The sequence below is a fragment of the Haemorhous mexicanus genome, chromosome 2 (genome assembly GCF_027477595.1).
Source record: "Haemorhous mexicanus isolate bHaeMex1 chromosome 2, bHaeMex1.pri, whole genome shotgun sequence".
In the NCBI taxonomy this organism is placed as follows: domain Eukaryota; kingdom Metazoa; phylum Chordata; class Aves; order Passeriformes; family Fringillidae; genus Haemorhous; species Haemorhous mexicanus.
Genome location: NC_082342.1, coordinates 31,853,366 through 31,871,636, shown reverse-complemented (window position 1 = coordinate 31,871,636; position 18,271 = coordinate 31,853,366). Strand labels below are relative to the sequence as shown.

General features: G+C 46.4%; 1 protein-coding gene across 6 annotated transcripts; it reads left to right on the top strand.

Moving 5' to 3' along the window:
* The first annotated feature begins 2,496 nt into the window (after positions 1 to 2,496).
* ING4 (inhibitor of growth family member 4) lies at positions 2,497 to 16,591 on the top strand. 6 transcript variants are annotated; one of them, XR_009485293.1, is made up of 10 exons: positions 2,660 to 2,756; positions 13,401 to 13,472; positions 13,667 to 13,833; positions 14,045 to 14,159; positions 14,484 to 14,592; positions 14,901 to 15,048; positions 15,445 to 15,506; positions 15,724 to 15,898; positions 15,992 to 16,056; positions 16,205 to 16,591. XR_009485293.1 is itself a non-coding variant. In XM_059838201.1 (8 exons), the coding sequence occupies exons 1-8, from the start codon at positions 2,720 to 2,722 to the stop codon at positions 15,761 to 15,763; spliced, it is 750 nt and encodes a 249-aa protein (XP_059694184.1). In that variant the 5' UTR covers positions 2,497 to 2,719; the 3' UTR covers positions 15,764 to 16,591. The 6 variants fall into 6 exon arrangements, 3 of the variants coding, with proteins under 3 accessions (XP_059694184.1, XP_059694182.1, XP_059694183.1); XR_009485291.1 differs by having other exon boundaries at positions 15,992 to 16,591; XR_009485292.1 differs by having other exon boundaries at positions 15,724 to 16,056.
* Positions 16,592 to 18,271: the final 1,680 nt, after the last annotated feature.

Here is an 18,271-nt window from a genome sequence, read left to right as displayed (position 1 = left end):
GAACTGAGAACGTTAAAGAGTGAGAAGAGCTGAACATACCTCAACAGCAAAAAGGTAACTGAACACGGGTCGGAAGTTACAGCTGTCCTGCTGGGTTCTGCACGAGGATCCCTCCCAAGCACTGGCCTTCTCCTCACAGTCCTTGGACAACATTTAAGAAGTCTATAAGGTAACTAAAATCTGGAGGCTTGAATTTGGTATGCAGATGTTTACATTTCCAAGGGAAAACACACAGGCATCTGTAGATCAATAAAGGTTGAGAACCACTCCTGCAGACTGCTTCCATAGGCCGTGCAGCTTCCCTGTGGGAGGTGCCGAGGCCTGGGCAGCACCACTCATCCTGCAGGTCCTCTGTGAGACCAGGAGCTTCCTACAGGATTAACTGCAGGATGGAGCTGTAGCAGCAACCCGGGGTGAGGGGGAGGAGTGTGATAACCACAGGGGGTAGCGTGTGAGGCTTTGTTCCTGCAGCACTTGCCAAAGGATCAGCATGTGAGGCTGGGTGAGGGTTAGACATCAGTGGGTCTCCAGAGCTTGTTTCAGCTGGGAAAGCGCCTTCCTGCACAGCCATCTGCGCCCATGCTCGGACTGCAACAGGCAGAAATGCTTAAAAAACATTCCTTCTCTCGACAAATAACTGCTATGCTGACACTTCCTCTGTTGGTGAGGATGCTTCTGGAGCCCTGAGCGATGCAAACCCTTTCTTCAACTTTGTAAAGAAAGCAAAATAACAAGCTTTCCGGGACTCAGAGCTTAGGAGCTAGTTTTTGCTGGAATGGTTGAGTTTCTACTGCTGTGAGACCACACAGGCACACAAAACTGCCTCTCCCCTTTATTTTGGAAATTCACAGTGGCAGTTCATGCCGTTAGAGACACAATTGTACATTTTACTGAGATTTGCCATTTAGATTTTAGGCAAGTGCCTCTTCTTTGCCCTATCACTTGTATTGGTGGTGGCAAGAGGTCCAGAGGGATATTGTCTTTCTGGCATCTTCCTAGCCTTGGCTTAGAGGATAAGATGGGGTTCCCAGGTGGTCTCCTAAACAAATTAGTGATGTCTAAGAATGTCTGATTTTTAATATCAGCTCCATTCAACTTGGTAGCCCCAAGCAGGATGTGTTTGGGAGATTCTGGTTTAGAACTGTGACATGGTATAGGGAGCAGATTTTTTTTTTTTTTTTAATGTAACAGCCACATCCTTCCCCTTAATTAAGAGTATAAGGCATTTTCTACGAGAATTTTGAAGTACTTTAAAGAGGCTTAACAATAATGTTCAGCTAACTGAAGCCAGCTGCTCCACATGGGAACTGAAAAGACTAAGAAATGTGTTTTGAATAATTAAAAATATGTCATAAATAACTTAAATGACTGTAGGAAGAGGAATGGAAAACTCCATCATCAGAACGCAGAGGCTCTCTGAACTAACCCAGTAGTTTAACAGCAAGATGGTTCATAGTTCAAACAGCTGCAGTTCCTTTATGTAACAGCTCCTCAGTCTTGCAGTGCAGGCTGCTCAAAGACTTAATCCTAGTATATCCATATAGATGAAGGCATGGTGTCTTGGAAGATCTTTGGGAGGAAAAGAGAGAAAAACAAATCTAATCGCTTCGCCTTGCGGCCAGAATCTGGGAGCATTCAGTCCTGAGCAATGGCTGTCATTACACAGACTGTCAAGAAAGGATGGTGTAAGTGGGTAGGCAGGAGAAAGGTGGATGAAATTGAGTATTTACCAAACTCAGTGCTCACAAGCTGTATAGGATGCTAAATGAGCACTGACCTCTTGAAAAACCAGTCCTGCATATCTTGGAACCTAAGGATCAACAGAAGTTAATTTTGTCTCAGTTTCTCCATAATCACACGTGACTTCACAACACCACACAGTGAGTGTAGCAAAGGACCGCTGGGGAGGGGCTCTAAACCTTCAAGTGGCTCCTGGTGTGTGGTCACAAAAGTGGTTTTGGCATGATGAACAGAAAGAGAACACGGTGACATGTTTAGTTTAGTTGCCTTGTTAGTCTGTTACAAGTGTTAGGGTGTACCAGTCCCGTACAGCAGAGACCATCCAGCTCCACTCACGACACAGCAGCAGCTGCCCCACACTGGCGGATTGCGAGGTGAATGGAAAACCACGGTAACAAGTCAACAGCACTTCCTCGCCCAGACCACAGAATGGGCCAGGCTGGAAGGGGCCCCAGTGTGCCACTGCTCCAACCTCCCTGCTCAAGCAGGGTCATTCGTCCCACAGCACATGGCAGGATTGCCTCCAGAGGGTTCTCCAGTGAGGGAGACTCCACAACCTCTCTGGGCAACTGTCCCAGTGCTCAGTCAGCCGCACAGTGAAGAAGTTCTTCCTCACGTTCAGGTGGAACTTGCTGTGCATCAGTTTCTGTTCTAGTGCTTGGCACCACCGAGGAGAGTCTCACATTCTCCTTTCAGATACTTAGAGACATGGATGGGGTCCCCTCTCAGTCGTCTGAGCCTCTCGGGCTGAAGAGGCCCAGCTTCCTCAGCCTTTTCCTGTAGGAGCGGTGCCCCGGTCACCCTCGCCGCCCTCCGCGGGGACCGCCCGGGGCAGCCCCGCAGAGCCCGAAATGGCGGCGGGAGCGGGGCGGAAGTGCCGGGGCAGGCGGGCGGAAGCGGCTTCGCAACCGGGCAGCGCCGCTTCCGGGGGCCGCGCGCTACCGCTTCCCGCCGGAAGCGCCGCTGTGTGGGGCCCAAGATGGCGGCGGGGATGTACCTGGAGCACTACCTGGACAGTAAGAGCCGCCGGGGCGGGGCCGAGGCCGCGGCTGAGCCGGCCCGGGGGGCACGGACGGGCCGAGGGGCGGGGCCCCGCGGGGGCCGTGCGCTGCCCAGGACGCCCGCGGGCTCTCCCCGCCCCTCCGGCGCAGCCCGGCCCGGCTGTCGGGCGCCCGGTGCCCGGGCCGTGCGGAGAGGCCTCGTCCCTGGGGCAAGGCTCGGCTGCAGCTGCTGCGGGAGCCCTGACACCGCGGCCCCGCGGCTGGTTTGTCCCATGAGAAAGGAGCCCGGTGCAGCTCCAGCTGCCTCTCGGGAGCGGGAGCTTGGCTGTCAGTGGTTTTCCGGGATAGACATCGAGCACAGATAACTTTGGGATCTGTGGGGCAGTGGTTATGGTAGTTTTCTACGCTGCCAGTTTACAAATGCAGCCCCGCTTTTCTGGCCGAAGAGGAGCTCTGTAAATGCTAATGGAGTTGGCAACGTTATCAGAGCCCTCCTATGGTACCTCCTATTTTACCATCCTGCCTTAAGGTGCTTAAAACTTCGTCAAACTCTGCCCTTTGGGGATGAAACTTTCAGTGCATGTTTTACCCACGCGTTCTTAAAATAGCCGAGCAGATCCATCGGAGGAGTTGTTTTTCAATGAGTGGGCTAATGCGTTAAGATTGAATAACCTGTTCTTTGAGGAATGCCGTTCTCACGTTTTCCTGCTGGTCTGGTGTTGGCACTAGAGACAGGGGAGGATGTTCACGGGATGGTGTCTTTAAAGCTGGGTGGTTGTGGTTAAGTGTCTTCTGCTTCACTGCACCCAGCCAGTTACATCTCTCACTGAATGCTTGCATATGCATGGAAAAAAAATGGAGTTTGGCTCTTCAGATGTCCTGCTACACCGGGTTTCTTCCAGCACAGAAATGATGAGGTGCTGATATATGGACACAGGGTGTCTCGTTCCTTGCATCTTCAGTGCTCCTTTTGTCTTTAGGAAAGGAAATGTCTCTCTAAGAATGTTCAACAACCATAATAAATTTCAGTGAAAGCTGAAAAGAAGCTGCAGTTGAACAGACAAGGATCTAGGAGGTGCAAGGAAGGAGGCAAAAGCCAGGAAGAAGAGTTGAATGAGGAAGCAGGTTGGAGAGGAGCGAAGATTTGTGTTTTTGTGCAGTTCTCTCACTCAGTTGCAGAAGGCTGCAGTTGACTGAGGCTCCTCAGCTGGGAGGAGAAGGGCTGGGAAGGAGGAGAAAGAAGCAGATGGACAAGGAGTAAGTGCTTATGGGGGATGCAGGGTTTTCCTGCTGGGAGGGCAGAGGTGTATTTTGGGTAAGAGCTGCAGGGCAGAGATAAAGGAGCAAAAGCCTGGACTCTGCACTTGGTGAGCAGAGACGAGCAGAATGCAGCCCTGAGTGGGGAGAGGTACTGTAGGTACACAGCTGGAGAGAAGGGAAGGTTGGTGGCTGGAGAATGCTCCTGCCAGAGTCAAACACCCCAGGTTCAGGTCATCACAGTCAATTAAAATCAGCCAGCCTGGGAACTCTTCCTGCCTTGTACAGGCATGCAGAGGAAATGCCAAAGTCTTCTCTCTCAGCTGAGGTTCGTGGTCCTGAGATTGGATTAGAGATTGTTGTCCTGGTGAAGGGGGATATTAATACAGGAGAGTCACTGTTATGGTTGAGGTGTCTTGCTTAAAAAAATAATGAAAGTGATGTGCACAATCTAAAAGTCCTTAAAGCCATCTGCATACAAAGATTTTAGGAAGAACAAAACATTCATTCCTGTGATGGTTTAGCTTTTTTTGCTTACCCTTAGATCTCTTAAGGCCTTTTTCAGTTTTGCCTGGTGCCACATTACTTGCTGTTATTAGCCACTCATAAGACACTTGCTGTGCTTATTCTAGATTTCTTTCAGGAGAGCATGTACGTATGTATTGTGATACTTGGCATCAAAGAGCACCCATCACAGTCTTCAGTAAGTTAGGCTGCTGATAGGTAATAGCCTATATTTCTGATTACCCATATGCTCTTCTCTAAGCCTGCTCTGCTCTCCTGACCTTCTGCCTGAACTCCTGACTCTGTGGAAATGTATACAGCATTTTAGACACAAGACTTCTTCTTGATGCTATCTGATTGACAGCATTCAGTTTCCTGCTTGCTGCTCCCCTTTTTTCCCCACATTATTTCAGTGTTTTAAAAACATTCATTTCCATTTTAAAGTAGTTCACTAATATCCTAAAACTTCCTGAAATTTGATAGAAATAAACAGTTCAGAACTTTTGGTCATCTCTTATAAAAAGTGTCTAATTCTTAATTTACATCTGTGTCTTGGAACAGGATTCTTTTAGTAGTATAGTGTTCTTGCAGACACAGTTTTCTGTTGAATATCTTTTTGCTTCCCACAGAGATTCTCTTTCCTGTGGTTTTCTGTCTGGATCTGCTCAGGGAATGAATGAGGAATGTGATGAAAGAGGGCAGTTATTTGTAGGACCTCTTCATGTCTTTGAATAAAGGAAGGTGTGTAAAGGAGTTAAGTGAAAATTGTAGGAAGAAAAAAGGTGGCCTTCTGTTTGAAGCAACTGAATGTCACTCTGACAAAGTGGGTTTGGTGGGTTTTTTTTATGTTGGGAGTCCCACTTTGTACAGGTTTTCCTTGCTTGGATTGTGCTTCCCTCAGATTACAAGTGGAAATTTTTAGTCAGAGGAGCAGATGTGCAGAATGCTCATAGCTGCAGCTGGAGTCTGCCTTGAACAGATAATTCTGAAAAGCCATGCTATGGAGCATTTTTGCACACTTCAAGAGGAGAGTTTGTAATAAGCTGGCCCTTTGCCTTTAATCTCCTGGCCTCAGTAAATCTCGTGGCCTTCATTCTGTTGGTGAGGGAAATGGGCCACTCCACTGCAGCATTGTGAAAGCACTTTATTGTCTCAACAGTAAACACCTTGAAAAGCTGGCTACAAAGTCAGTTTTCAGGTTGAACTCTGGGTCTCAGCATGTGACTCTGTGTTGAGCAAAGAGAATAAAATAAAACTTTGAATCAGTGCTCAGTCACTGGGAATGAGAAACACCTTGTATGAAACATCATGTGAGTAGGTAATTAAAAACTGTATGCTAAAATGCATGAGCAGTCTGACAAAGTTAGGCATACAGCCCCAGTTGTTTCAGTTCATATATTCTGAGCCCTCTACTTTAGACATCTAAATTTGAATTTTTTGTGGAATAGCCAAGTTAAGAAAAGTTCTCTTAGTAAAAGGTGTCTAGAAGTTTCTTAGGTCAGGTATTTCAGCAGCTTTTAAGTCTTGCTGTAATTTGAAACTGAGTTTAGACCTAGGATTAGGCATGCCCTTTCCTTGGCTTTAAGCTGTTAATCACAAAGCAAATCTGTCTGAAATGTGTTATGCTCTTGGCAGATGTTTTTGCAGCAGAAAAATACACACATTCCTTCTGTGCTGAGCATCCTGACAGAGAAACTTCATATCTTGTCTACTCTGATCACCTTCACTCCTTCATCCTACTTACTGAGCCAAAGGATTTGGGGAATGGGAGAAGAGGAATGTGTCTTGTTCCGCTTTTCTTCCTGAGCGTTTTTCTCCAGTGGCTGAATTTAAACATAAAAAGATTTCCATGTCTTCAAAGATTGCCCTCCTTCTGGTTTTTAAACCATTTTATGCCTGGTTTTGAAGGGAGAAAGCAAGATTAAAAAGTGCTTTCCCTCAAGCAGTAGCACAGTGCAGCTTTAGTAAGGGAAAACCTATGGGTGCAAAGCAGTTAGAGATGTAGAAAAGGATGGAAGAAGAAGAAAGAAAACAGTGTTTTGTGATTAAAAGGTGGAATGTGCTTAAAGACTCATGAGAAGAGTTTGTGCTTGCTCAAGCTTGAGTTACTGTGTTTGGCTCAGTGTTGGCCCTTGAGGTTAGGAATACTGTTGTGGAGGTGATGGAGATGACAGGCTGAGATGAGGAGATGGATTCAGCTGGTAAGTCAACATGATACTGTGTAGTCAATATACCTTGGGTTTTTCCCCTATTTTACACTGGTTAGGGAGGCACTGAGTTTCCTTTGCTCCTTCTATTTGCATTTGTCAGTAAGCACATAGAGATGCACCAGTTTGGGGCCTGTCACTGCTAGAAGACTTAAGCCAGCATAAGCACAGAGCAGTAGAAGGACATGTCCTCATGGAAATCATCTTTCTCTTACAACTGGCATGGGAATGTCCTTTTGTTCCTTGATAACTAGTTAACCTGGTAAAATAGGATTTTTCTTTTCTCTTGGAATGGCCACATCTGTCTGGATTTTCTTCTGTACAGATTCATCAAATGAGGGTGTGATGAGTGTCATCATTTTAAAGATCTTGGAGGACATGGGTGTGATGTTGGAAATTGCTGTAGGCAAGCCCTTGTTTCCTTCCCAGACCTGGCTGTCTTCCAGTTTCCCCAGCAGTTCTTTTATCTCTTGCATTCCCTACCTTCATTACTCTTATCCCCTCCCCAGTGTAGCATGCAGCCATACCCCTGTCCTTGCCTCTACAGTTTCTCACATCATTCTTCAGAAATGCGAGTCTCTTAAATCATTTCTCTACTTGTCACTGTTCTAGTGTAGTGAAAGATGCCTTTCATCTTACAGAGACTTTGGATTGGTTACACCTGTGATGCACCACACATGATCTATGGAAAATTACAAAAGATTTCACGCAGGGGAGAGAATTTGGTGATTCATAGGCATCATTTGTTTCTGTGTGAAAGCTACTGGCACAGCCCACACTGAGCTGATACATTTAATGACCAATTCATTTTGAATTGGTTTTGTTGTTGGCTGATATTTTTATTGGAGCTGATACAAGATAGCTTTACATGGCAAAGCCTGATGTGTTTTCTCTGTAGTTCTTCAGTTACCCAACTGCAAATCTGATGTCATTGTTTTGGCAAACAGCCCTGTGGTCTCTTTGGTTCTTGTCCCTGCCTTTGGAGGTCTGTGGCAGGCTGGAAATGCCAGGAGTGTTGCGAGTCTCATCCATTGTGTCAGTCTTTCAAGCCCTCCAAGATTTTCAAATTCAAGGTTGATCTTTGAAAAGAAAGATCCCTTTTCTGACACTTAACAACATTCCCTGCTATCTTGTCTGTGGATGCTGTGGCACTGAGCTACTGTAATAAGACAACAAAAAGAGCCCTCCCTTCCTAAGAAATGGGCCCACACTTTGGGGGAGTATTGGGTTTCCATGGCTGACTGTCACTGCTGACTGGTGCCCGTTTCTTTGGACAGTGTCTGAAGCAGATGTGCTTGGGTGGACTGGTGTGCAGTGCATTGGCCCAAAGCTTGGGATATGTGGTATGGCCACAGAATTCCTGGATGGCTGTGGCTAAGTCAGTCTGCCATGCACCTAAGCACCCTCTTTGTAAAACTGTAGGTAGGGTTATCCCTTACCAAGGTGTTGTGAGGATAATGGTACAGGTTAGGATTTTTTATTGCAGCAGGGCTGAGTCTCTGAATAGAGGGAAAGGAATATATTGTGCTCAAGCACCAATTTCAATAGAGGTGCTTGTGTAAGTTTCAATAAAAACTTGTGTAGGAAGGTGATTGATTACTTGAGAGCGCAGGACAGAGTAGAAGCAATAGTTTAAAAGGGTGATACACTCTGAAAGGAGGGATATAAAAGACACCCTGCCTCCTAATGAGGGAGCAAGGAAGTTCCCGAAGATTGCTGCAAGCCAGTTGTCCTGCAGTATACTTCAAGTGCTGCAAAATTAAGAGAATTGTGGAGTACCAAAAAGTCCAGTGTGCTTCCCCAGCAAGATCCCAGCCAGTTTGCAGTCTTCAGGGCCAAAGAACTTAGCCCCTCATTGTGGCAGTCCCTGGCACAAGCAGGATTTTTTTAAATTGCCTTCAGCAATGTGGTGTCTAAAGTGTTTGCTGAAATCTATGCTGTTCAATAAAGCAACTGTGGTTATGTTTCAAAATGTCTTTTCCCATTTTTCAATAAAATTTACACATACATCTAAACACGGTGGGTGAACAGATGTCTTGGGAAAGGTGCTGTGTGTTTGGATGGTCCTTGGTGCTATTGATCTGTTTTTAGGACTTTGGGCACAGCACAGACGTGCTGCAGAGGATTGAAGCACAATTGAAGTTATCAGGCTGTGTAGGCTTGCTCTCTGCGTTTGTGTGTCACAGTTAACATCTGAGTTAAGGAGCTGAAGTTTAAATATCAGTTGCCTGCACCTGACAGCCCACGTGCGTTTCTAAAAAGAAGTAAATAAAATAATAATTATAGGAGAGGGAAAAAAGTGGTGTTGGATTCTGACTTTTGGAGAGAGAATGTGTGGTTCTGAAGGGAGAAGACAGCATTGTCATGGATGCCTGTGGAAGAATGAACAGGGGAAAGAGTGACAAGGAAAGAGGAGAGTGAAAGAGATGAAAGAAGAAGGGGCTTAGTGAAGGGATAATATGTGATGAGAGAAAAGACAAAGGTAGGTAGAGAGACTTTAGCTTGTGATCAGAAGTGAAAACAAGGTAAGAAAAGGAAAGGATGAAAAAGATTCATGCAGAGAGCTGTACCAGTGATTTTCAGGATAATCAGACCATGAGAGGAATCAGTAGGGCCACACCAGGCTTCTGTATGGATCTGTGCAATGAGTCCATTAGGAAAAGCCTTGCCAGCAGGTTGAGGCAGGAATCCTGCCCATCTCCTTAGCCCTGGGGAGGCTTCTCTGGAGTGCAGTGTCCAGTTCTGGGCTCCTTATTAAAGGGAGACATGGAGCTCCTGGAGCCTGTCCAGCTGAGGGAAATGAGGATGATTTGGAGACTGGAGCATCCCTCTTGTGTGGAAAGGCTGAGGGAGCTGGGCCTGTTCAGCCTTTAAAAGAGATGTCTGAGAGGGGGCTCGTCAATGTCTATAAACACCTGCAAGGAGGGTGTGGAGGGTGGATCCAGGCTCTTCTCAGTGGTGCCAACCACTAGGACACGGGGCAGTGGGCAGAAACTGATGCACAGGAAGTTCCAGCTGAGTATGAGGAAGAACTTTACTATGTGGGTGACCAAGCACTAGAAGAGATTCCCCCACTAAGGTTGTGGTGGCTCCCTCTCCGGACATATTCCAGAATTGTCTGGAGGCAATCCTGTGCCATGTGCTCTGGGGTGACCCTGCTTGAGCAGGGAGGTGGGACCAGATGATCACTTTGAGCCAAGCTGCTGACCTTGCTGGCACTTTCTTCCCTGTACGTTTTCACCATCCTCCTGTTCCTCTCCTGCTGCTGTGCCATTTGTGTGGAAAGAGGGCCTCGCTTTTCCTTATTTTGCTCTCTGTTGTTGCGTATCATCACTCTTCTTTAGCGATCAAAGATGTCTCTAGGGAGTTCTTTCTTTACAATTATCAGTTTCATAATCTGAGAATTACGTGGGTATTTTATGATAGATAGTATTTAGTCATGATGATTTTAGGTGAATCTTACTAAGATGAAAGAGCAAAATTAATTGAGAGGAAAAAAAGGAGAAAAGCTGGAGGAAATGAAATTACATAAATAGCAGGAATATTTTTTTTAGAAATAGTGAGGGAAAGTGTGGTGGTAGGAATAAGGAAATGGAGACTCAAATCTAATTTTTTTTTTTAATGGCACTTAGAGAGTGATAATGTCTGGTAGCCAGCACAGCACAGGTCAAGCAATTTCAGCAAGTGTTCTGTCTCCTGTGATAAATTCTGTGGTGCAGAGAATCCCTTCTGTTTAAGGCTATGGAAGAGCTTTGGAGTTAAGCTGCAGATAGTAGAAAACATCCCCACAGCTAGATTAAGTTATGTACCATACAAATAGTTTGTTGCTCAGTTATAACTTGCTTATCTGCAGCTTTATCTTGTTATGCTTTTTGTTATTGCCAGACTCTCTCTGGATCATAATTTGTAATGGTCTGCTCAGCTTCCTTCCACGTTCAGTTGAACAGATAAAGTATCTTTGTAGCAGTTGTGATTATAAAGTCACTGTACTGTCACTTGTTTCATTTTCTCCATTTATTGACGAAGCAGTGGCAGAACATTTGTCCAATAATAGATTTGCAGAGTGGAATGTTTTGCTGTGGTTGTAGGAAATAATTTTGCTGGTTTTAGCAGGGAAGGAATTCAGTTGGCAGGGGTTTGTCTCGTCAGCCCCAGTGGAAGCTTGCCCAGCTAATGAGCCTCTGGAAGATCATGGCTCAGATGTGCATAAATGATCTGCCCATGGTGCCTGAGCTGAGCATTTGCTCAGCCAGAGCCAGAGCCAGGTGACAGCCCTCCCCACACTGCCAGAGCTCTCAGTTGCAGGGGGCTCTGCACACCTGGAGGCAGGAAAGGAGGCAGGGGAGTCACTGGCCTGGCTGAGGGGCTGGCACTGAGGGGAGCAGGCTCTGGGGAGAGACAGGCTCTCAGGGGTAGGGAGCACAGGCTGAACAGACAAGGCCAGGAACGTAGAGGCAAAAGACAGACAGATGTTGTCCAGACAAGGGCATGTGCTGGCATCAGTGGTGGTGGCAGATTTTTACAGTGATGGCTGTAAAAACTAGAGCACAGTTCCTTTCAGGTTGTGTAGCCGAATCAAACTCCTGCTTGAGTTTCTCCTGGTGCAAGAATATCACTGTGAAATATGACCCTAACCTCATGTGGGGTTGTTCTGCCCGCACAGTAGCATCCTACTGGTTTTTGTGCTGGCTCAGGAGCTTGCTCTATCTAAAGGCTTCTAGCCCTGCTGAGGGAAAGCTGACAGTACCTGGTGGAATTTGTGCTTTTACCATCTGTCCTTTTCAGAAGAGAAAAAGAAATTACATTAATCTTTTCTAAAAACCACAAAGTCCAGAATTTAGAAGCTGTGATCTTCCAGAATTAATAAACTCAATATAAATTTGACATATTGTGTGCAGTGCAGGAGTAGCTTCTGTTTTCCTCTAGAGAATACCTGTCTTGTCTTCTGCAGCAGCTGCTTTGGAGAGGAATGAAAAGCAGCGTGCTGCAGTATGACCCATGTTTCATTTGCTGTATAAATTGAAAGGTTTAGAGTTGATGAGGCTGGGGATTGCAGGAGGGAAAAAGGCATGGTCTCTAGATTCCCAAGCTGAATTTCATCCCTGCCACAAGCTCCCTCTATAAGCAATAATAATTTTCAGCATTGTGTCCCTGTCGTGTTCTGAGATGCTTTTTCGAACCAAAGGGATGTAATCCAGTAGTCAGCTGCTTAAACCTTGTGTGAAGTCTGTCATGCTGAACAAACATGGAAGTATCAAATTCAGGATGTGCCTACAGACTTAATTTTGCTGCTTAGTAATTTTTCAGAATTTGAATTTGCGCAGCTAACTGTCCTTGAATGCAGAGGGGTGAAGTGTATGTGCTGTGGATTATATATCTGGGTACTTAAGGACACCTACTACTTGAGCATTTCTCAGGTAACTAAATCAGAAATGGCAACAGAAATCTGTTAAGTCAGCAGCTGGATTGCTCCTCAGTATTCTGTATGTAACTTCTTATTATGCTGTTTGGGCAAAAGTCTAAGTAAAAGGAACAACTTTAGTGCTCAGCAAGGCCCACAGTTGGTTTTACCTCTTACAGGAATTAATTTCACGTCCTGTTATGTAGTACTTGTTAAAACTTGTTAAAACATACAGAACCTTCCTTGTCAACTGGTTGCTCTTCAGGGAAGTGGAAAGGCATTCATTGCTGTAGAAATATGTGCAGAGAACATCGAGATTGCTGCCTGGACTGATGTGTTGGACAGCTTTGGTGATGGCCAGACACCTCCAGTTGCACTCCATGTGAGCTGCAGGGCCAGTTCAGGAAGCTCAGACATGCTTCTGTTGTGTTTGTGAAGAGCTTTCCCCAACACCTTATTTTTTAAACCTTCAAGAGAGATTTATTATTTTCATTAGGTATAAAGGTGACAGTAATCAGGCTTAGACTTCAGGTTAATGCAGTGACACTAGATCTCGTTTTGATTAGACAGGCATGGAAAAATGAGAATTGTTTTTACCAGCTTTGCCAGTTGAGCATCTGGTGATGCCTGGGGGGTGAGTAGCATAGTGCATTGAAAATTAATTGACTATCAACTTCACATTGCTCATTCAGAGCCCTACAAACGTTTATTATTCACAATGTGTGGCATCCTTCCAGGTGTTGGACACACCACACTGAGATGACAGTGCAGAAAGCACAACAAGTTACAAGTCACGAGGGGTTAAGGTTGCTCTCTCTTCCCCATGCCATCTCAGACCTGATCTTTGCTCTGCCCAAAGTGTCTACTGACCCCTGTATATTAAATGAGTGCATTAAACAGACTCACTTTTCAGTGAATTAGCATTTGATCAACTTAATTTTTACATTCTTGTGTAGAAATAACGTGTTTTTTTCATTACTGAGTGGAGTTTTCGGATGGAGATGTTGTGTTATAATGAGTGACACTCATTACAGATTTTGGGTTTCTGCTTTCTTAGTGTGGACCTTTCTGCATGGCAGCAGTTTTTTGCTAACTAATATGTATTCTAGAACTATGCTTCTGCATTAAATGTATCACATTTTTATAGTCTGTCTCCTTTGGGGCCAGCAACAAATGGAAGCAGGCTGATGTGCACCAGGGGGGTGTGTGTGTGTTATTGGTTAGCTTTGTTCCTGCCTTGGCATCGTGGACAAGAGCCTGATTTCTCCATGTATTCTCCTTTCTCTGCAGGTATTGAGAACCTGCCATTTGAATTACAGAGAAACTTCCAGCTCATGCGAGATCTGGATCAGAGGACAGAAGGTGAGGATCAGGGATGGTTTTGTTGCCAAGACAAGGAGTATATAGCTTGACCAGCTTTTCTTTGCTTTGCCTTTGTCATGGGGATCTCCAGGCAGGGGAGGAGACCTGGAGCTGCTCCAGTCATTCAGTCTCTCCTGATGGAGAGAACTGTGGTGTGTGTGGTGCTTGTGTATTTAATGTCTCACTTCTTTCAGACCTCAAGTCAGAGATCGATAAGTTGGCCACGGAGTATATCAGCAATGCACGGACTTTGTCTTCGGAGGAAAAACTGGGGCTTCTCAAGCAAATCCAGGAGGCCTATGGGAAGTGCAAGGAATTTGGGGACGACAAGGTTCAGCTGGCTATGCAGACCTATGAGATGGTATGAAGGGAAGTGTCTCGTGCTTATCATGTGAACGCCCAAACTAAAGCCGCCCATCTCGCAAGGCCCTGATCTCTCATTTTTAGGCCATGCCCACTCTTGCTCCTCGGCTCTTTAGTGCAAGCCCCCTGCCCCTTTGTCCCCTCTTTGTCCTCTCTCTGCCTTCCTGGGCTCTGTCCTGTAGTAACCCCTCCCACTGCTGTCCTTGCAGGTTGATAAGCACATCCGGCGGCTGGACACAGACCTCGCTCGCTTTGAAGCAGACCTGAAGGAGAAGCAGATAGAGTCGAGTGACTATGACAGTTCTTCCAGCAAGGGCAAGAAGAGTGAGTACCACCACTGGGCTGCAGATTGATTCAGGAGGCAGCCAAGTGACTATGGAAGTGGTGGGGATGAAGGCAGGCACTGGAGTGGTGCAGATCAAAGACTGTTGCGCTGGAGTCTGAAGGACAGGTAAAAAGATGGTGACTGGGCTCTTCTTGTGTGAGCGTTTCAAGGCTGCTAGATAAATTAAGATGGGGTGCACGGCCCAAAGCCAGTATGCATTCCAAAGCAGGAGTGTCAGCAGCAGGAGTGCTGCAGGGGTTGTCACTGTCAGGTGTCTGTTTTAGTGGGGTGACAGATGCAACACCTTTTTCTCTCCTTACCAGAGGGCCGAGCCCAGAAAGAGAAAAAAGCTGCCCGCGCTCGCTCCAAAGGGAAAAACTCTGATGAGGAAGCACCAAAAACTGCCCAAAAGAAACTGAAGCTTGTCCGCACGTAAGTGTTTAAGGGACTTGAGGGAATGAGAAGCAGCACTGGAAATCAGACCAAGGCAGGCCTAGCCAGGCTTCCCTGAGATCCCCAGACTGGAACTGTGTGTCCTTTGTCCCTTCTTGGGAAGCAAGAGGAAGGAAACTTTTATTCTTTCAGGGGAGTGTGGGTTGGAGGGGAAAGCAGGTCCCTTTGGGTGTATGTACTTAAAAAAGAGAACTATCTGTCTCTGGCAAGCAAGGGCACTGTCTTGGGACACACAGAGGTACTCAAAGGCAGTTACTTTGCTGACTTACTTTATTCCTGTCCTGCAGTAGCACAGAGTACGGGATGCCTTCTGTCACCTTTGGAAATGTGCACCCCTCGGATGTACTGGATATGCCCGTGGACCCCAATGAGCCCACTTACTGCCTCTGCCACCAGGTCTCCTATGGGGAGATGATTGGCTGTGACAACCCAGATGTAAGAGCCTGCACATAGTGGAAATGGAGGGGAATGGAGTGGAGATGAGTCTTGCATGGAAAGTCTTGTCCTGCTTGGGTGGGCCCTGGGACAGCAAGCAGTGACAAGGAGAGGGCTGACCTCAGGTAGTTGGGATGGGCAGAGGTGTGGCTGGCAAAGATCTCTGAAGTGCCTCTCTTCGGAGTTTTCCTTAAAATGTTTCTTGTTCCTAAACTTAGCAAGGGAGAAGGGGAGTTCTCCTTGCTAACAGTGTGTAGGTTGGGTGTGAATATTCAAACCTTGATCACTGCTAGGGATTTTGGAGTTTGTGATTAAATGCTGGGAAACTCTGGTAGCCCAAAAGCAACAATTTCCAAAGGAAACTGCTCTTTAACATGCTGCTCTTCATCCCAACAGTGTTCCATTGAATGGTTTCATTTTGCCTGTGTGGGTCTGACAACAAAACCAAGAGGAAAATGGTGAGTGAAGCAGCCTGGGGGGCCCATTTGACCTTTGGAAAGGGGAGGTCCTTGGTGGCAGGGGAAAAATACTATATATACACACTTAGAAGATACCATTAAAAGGAAAATTTGAATTAAGGTTTTGTCAGGGACCTTGGAAAAGGTCTTTTGGGACCATGCACTTGAGGCTCATGTCATGCCCTAAATGTTGGCTTTGTACTTCCCTTTCTAACAGGTTCTGCCCTCGCTGTTCCCAGGAGAGGAAGAAGAAGTAAAATCACAGGAGACCTCAGTACTGCTGCAGGAGCTCTCTTCCCCCTGCCAGGGCCTCGTCCCAGTTCCCCCAGCCCTCGGGGCCTTGGCTGAAGGGAAGTCTTGCCCTGTTTGTGGTTTGGGCCATCCCTGGAATGGTGTGTACCCTCACGGTAGTTCCTGTGTGTTCTGTATCCCTGGTTGCTTCTGAGTCCTTAAGGGAGGCCCTCTCTGTGTACTATTCCAAACAGGTCTCTGAACCTCAAAGGGAATGAATGAGGGCACCAGGGTAGCCACCAGATTCCCAGGGATTCAGGTAGCCCCTGATTTTCCTTGGCTTTCCTTCAGCCTCCTCAGAGTTCATTGCCTGTTCTCTGCTTAGAGAACAAGGCTATGGGATGGGGGAAGGAAAGGAGGTAAGTCTTCAGCATTTTAGGTTATTCATTTTCCTGGATCTTTTTCAGGAGAGAGGGAGTAACCAGGCTACTTCTTAATCTAGTGGGCTGGTTGAGAGACTGAAAACCTGATGTGCTCCCTGTCTTTAACCATTCCACTGCTGGCATTGAGCAGCCTCTTTTGTTGGGGAGAGGAGGAGGCAGAGGGATGTTTAGAGCTAGCTTTGTCTCTTTTATTCCTGGGGTAAACCTGCTGGTCTGGGAAGCACTCTCTGTGAAGGAGGAAGAATTTCTGACCACGTGGGGAGAAACGGCTTGGTCCAGTCTGTCTTCCGGCTTCCAAATTCTGCCTTCCTCTTGTGTAGCGGTGCTTCTCCATGACGCTGATGATGGGAAGTTTGGGGATTCAGATCCCACTTGTATAATACAGAATGAAATAAAATTCATTGAAACCAATGCTCTGTTTGTCACCTTGATGTCACCTCCAAAATAAACTGCAGCAATCGCTCTCTAGTTTTTCTTTCTCTCTTAGCTCTGCATTTATTGTAAATGGTGAATGTGGTGCAGCTTTTTCATGTAGCAATCCTGTCACTAAAAAGTGACATTCTGCATAAGTCAGGCTTGAAAATGTACCTAATGTACTTGCAGAAAGCTACTGAGCTTTCTCGTGCCTGTGAAAAATACCTGCCCCTGCAGTCATGCCCTCACAAGAAGGTGAACATTTATTCCCACTCTAGTTTGATCATTTACTTCATCAGTTGCCTCCTCCTCTTAAATGAGGAGTGGAGGTGGCAAAGGCCAACCCTCACTGTCTGTTGGGCAGCATGGCTGAGAAGATAAGCCATCAGGACAAACCACATGCCTCCAAGAAGGTGGATAGGTTTTCCAGACACACTGATAGCTTGCTTCCAGTAGGTCACAGTCACCTTGCCAGAAACTCTGGCTGCTGTTACTAACATAACATTAGGCTCCAAACCAATTCCTGAAGATCTGCAGTCTGAAGGTCTGTAGTGTCTGCAGATAACTGTGAGGAAATGGCCCATACTGAAGCTCCTCTTTATGAATTCCATTGGCACAGCCTGGAGACTGACAAACCAAGTCTTCTTCCTCCTTGTGGTCTGCTCACCAGGAAGGTTTAAGCCTTTTACCTGAAACATGGAATGTTTTCCTCACCCAAACTACTTGTATGAGGATCCATGGAGGATTTTGCTGGTTTAGTTCTGAAGCCAAAGCTCTGCTTGGGTTCAGAGGACAGTGTGGGTTAAGATCAGTGCTACTCCCACCTTGTCATTGCACAGGGACCCTGGCAGCCCTCAGCTCAGAAGCTGGTGGTGTTTTCTGTTCGAGTTAGCACTGAGTCAGTCTTTGCCTTTGCCTCGAGAAGGGATGTTCACTCTGTTTTTCTGTTCATTCTGCACAGAAAAAAGGATGAGTTCTTCCCCGGGCTGTGGCTTATATGGTTTGTAGTACCCCTGCCACAGTCTGAATCTCGATCCCCAGATTGTATTACACCACTTCCTGGGGCTTCCTTTCTTAAAGAGAGGAGAAGCAAATTCTGGAAGGTGTTGGCTGTGTCTTTGGTATGGCTTTGGTGACAGGGAGACTCTGCCATGATCCAGTGGGTGAGCAGGCTGAGCCAGGAGAACTCATCTCTTCACCTGGGGGTTACTCAGACATCCATGTGTGCTCCACTGACAGAAGAAACGGTGGATGTGGCCTGAACTGGAAAATGGGCTTTGGGCAGGGGGCAGGGGTGATGAAGGATGGAAACTGCTCCAAGCAGCTTGGTTTGGATGGATAGGACACAGGATTTAATGGCCAGCATTAGCAGCAAGCTCTCTAGGAGCTGTGGGCCAGAGAGGTGTTTAAAGCACCAGCCAGCAGCAAGGAGCATTCCAGGGACTTCTGCTTCCACGGAGGGAATGCTCTGACTTGTACAAGGAGACAACTTAGACCAAAGTTTGGATAAAACCTGGGCATTTTTCAGTGGCTTGCAAGTATAAATGCAAATGAAAGCACATTAAAAGCTAACCTTGGAAGAGAGGGAATAAGGGCAATAGCTGTGCAATATTTAATCACCAGAGGAGGAAAAGAACCAGCAGAAGCTAGAAAATACAAAGTACAAAAATGAAGCCA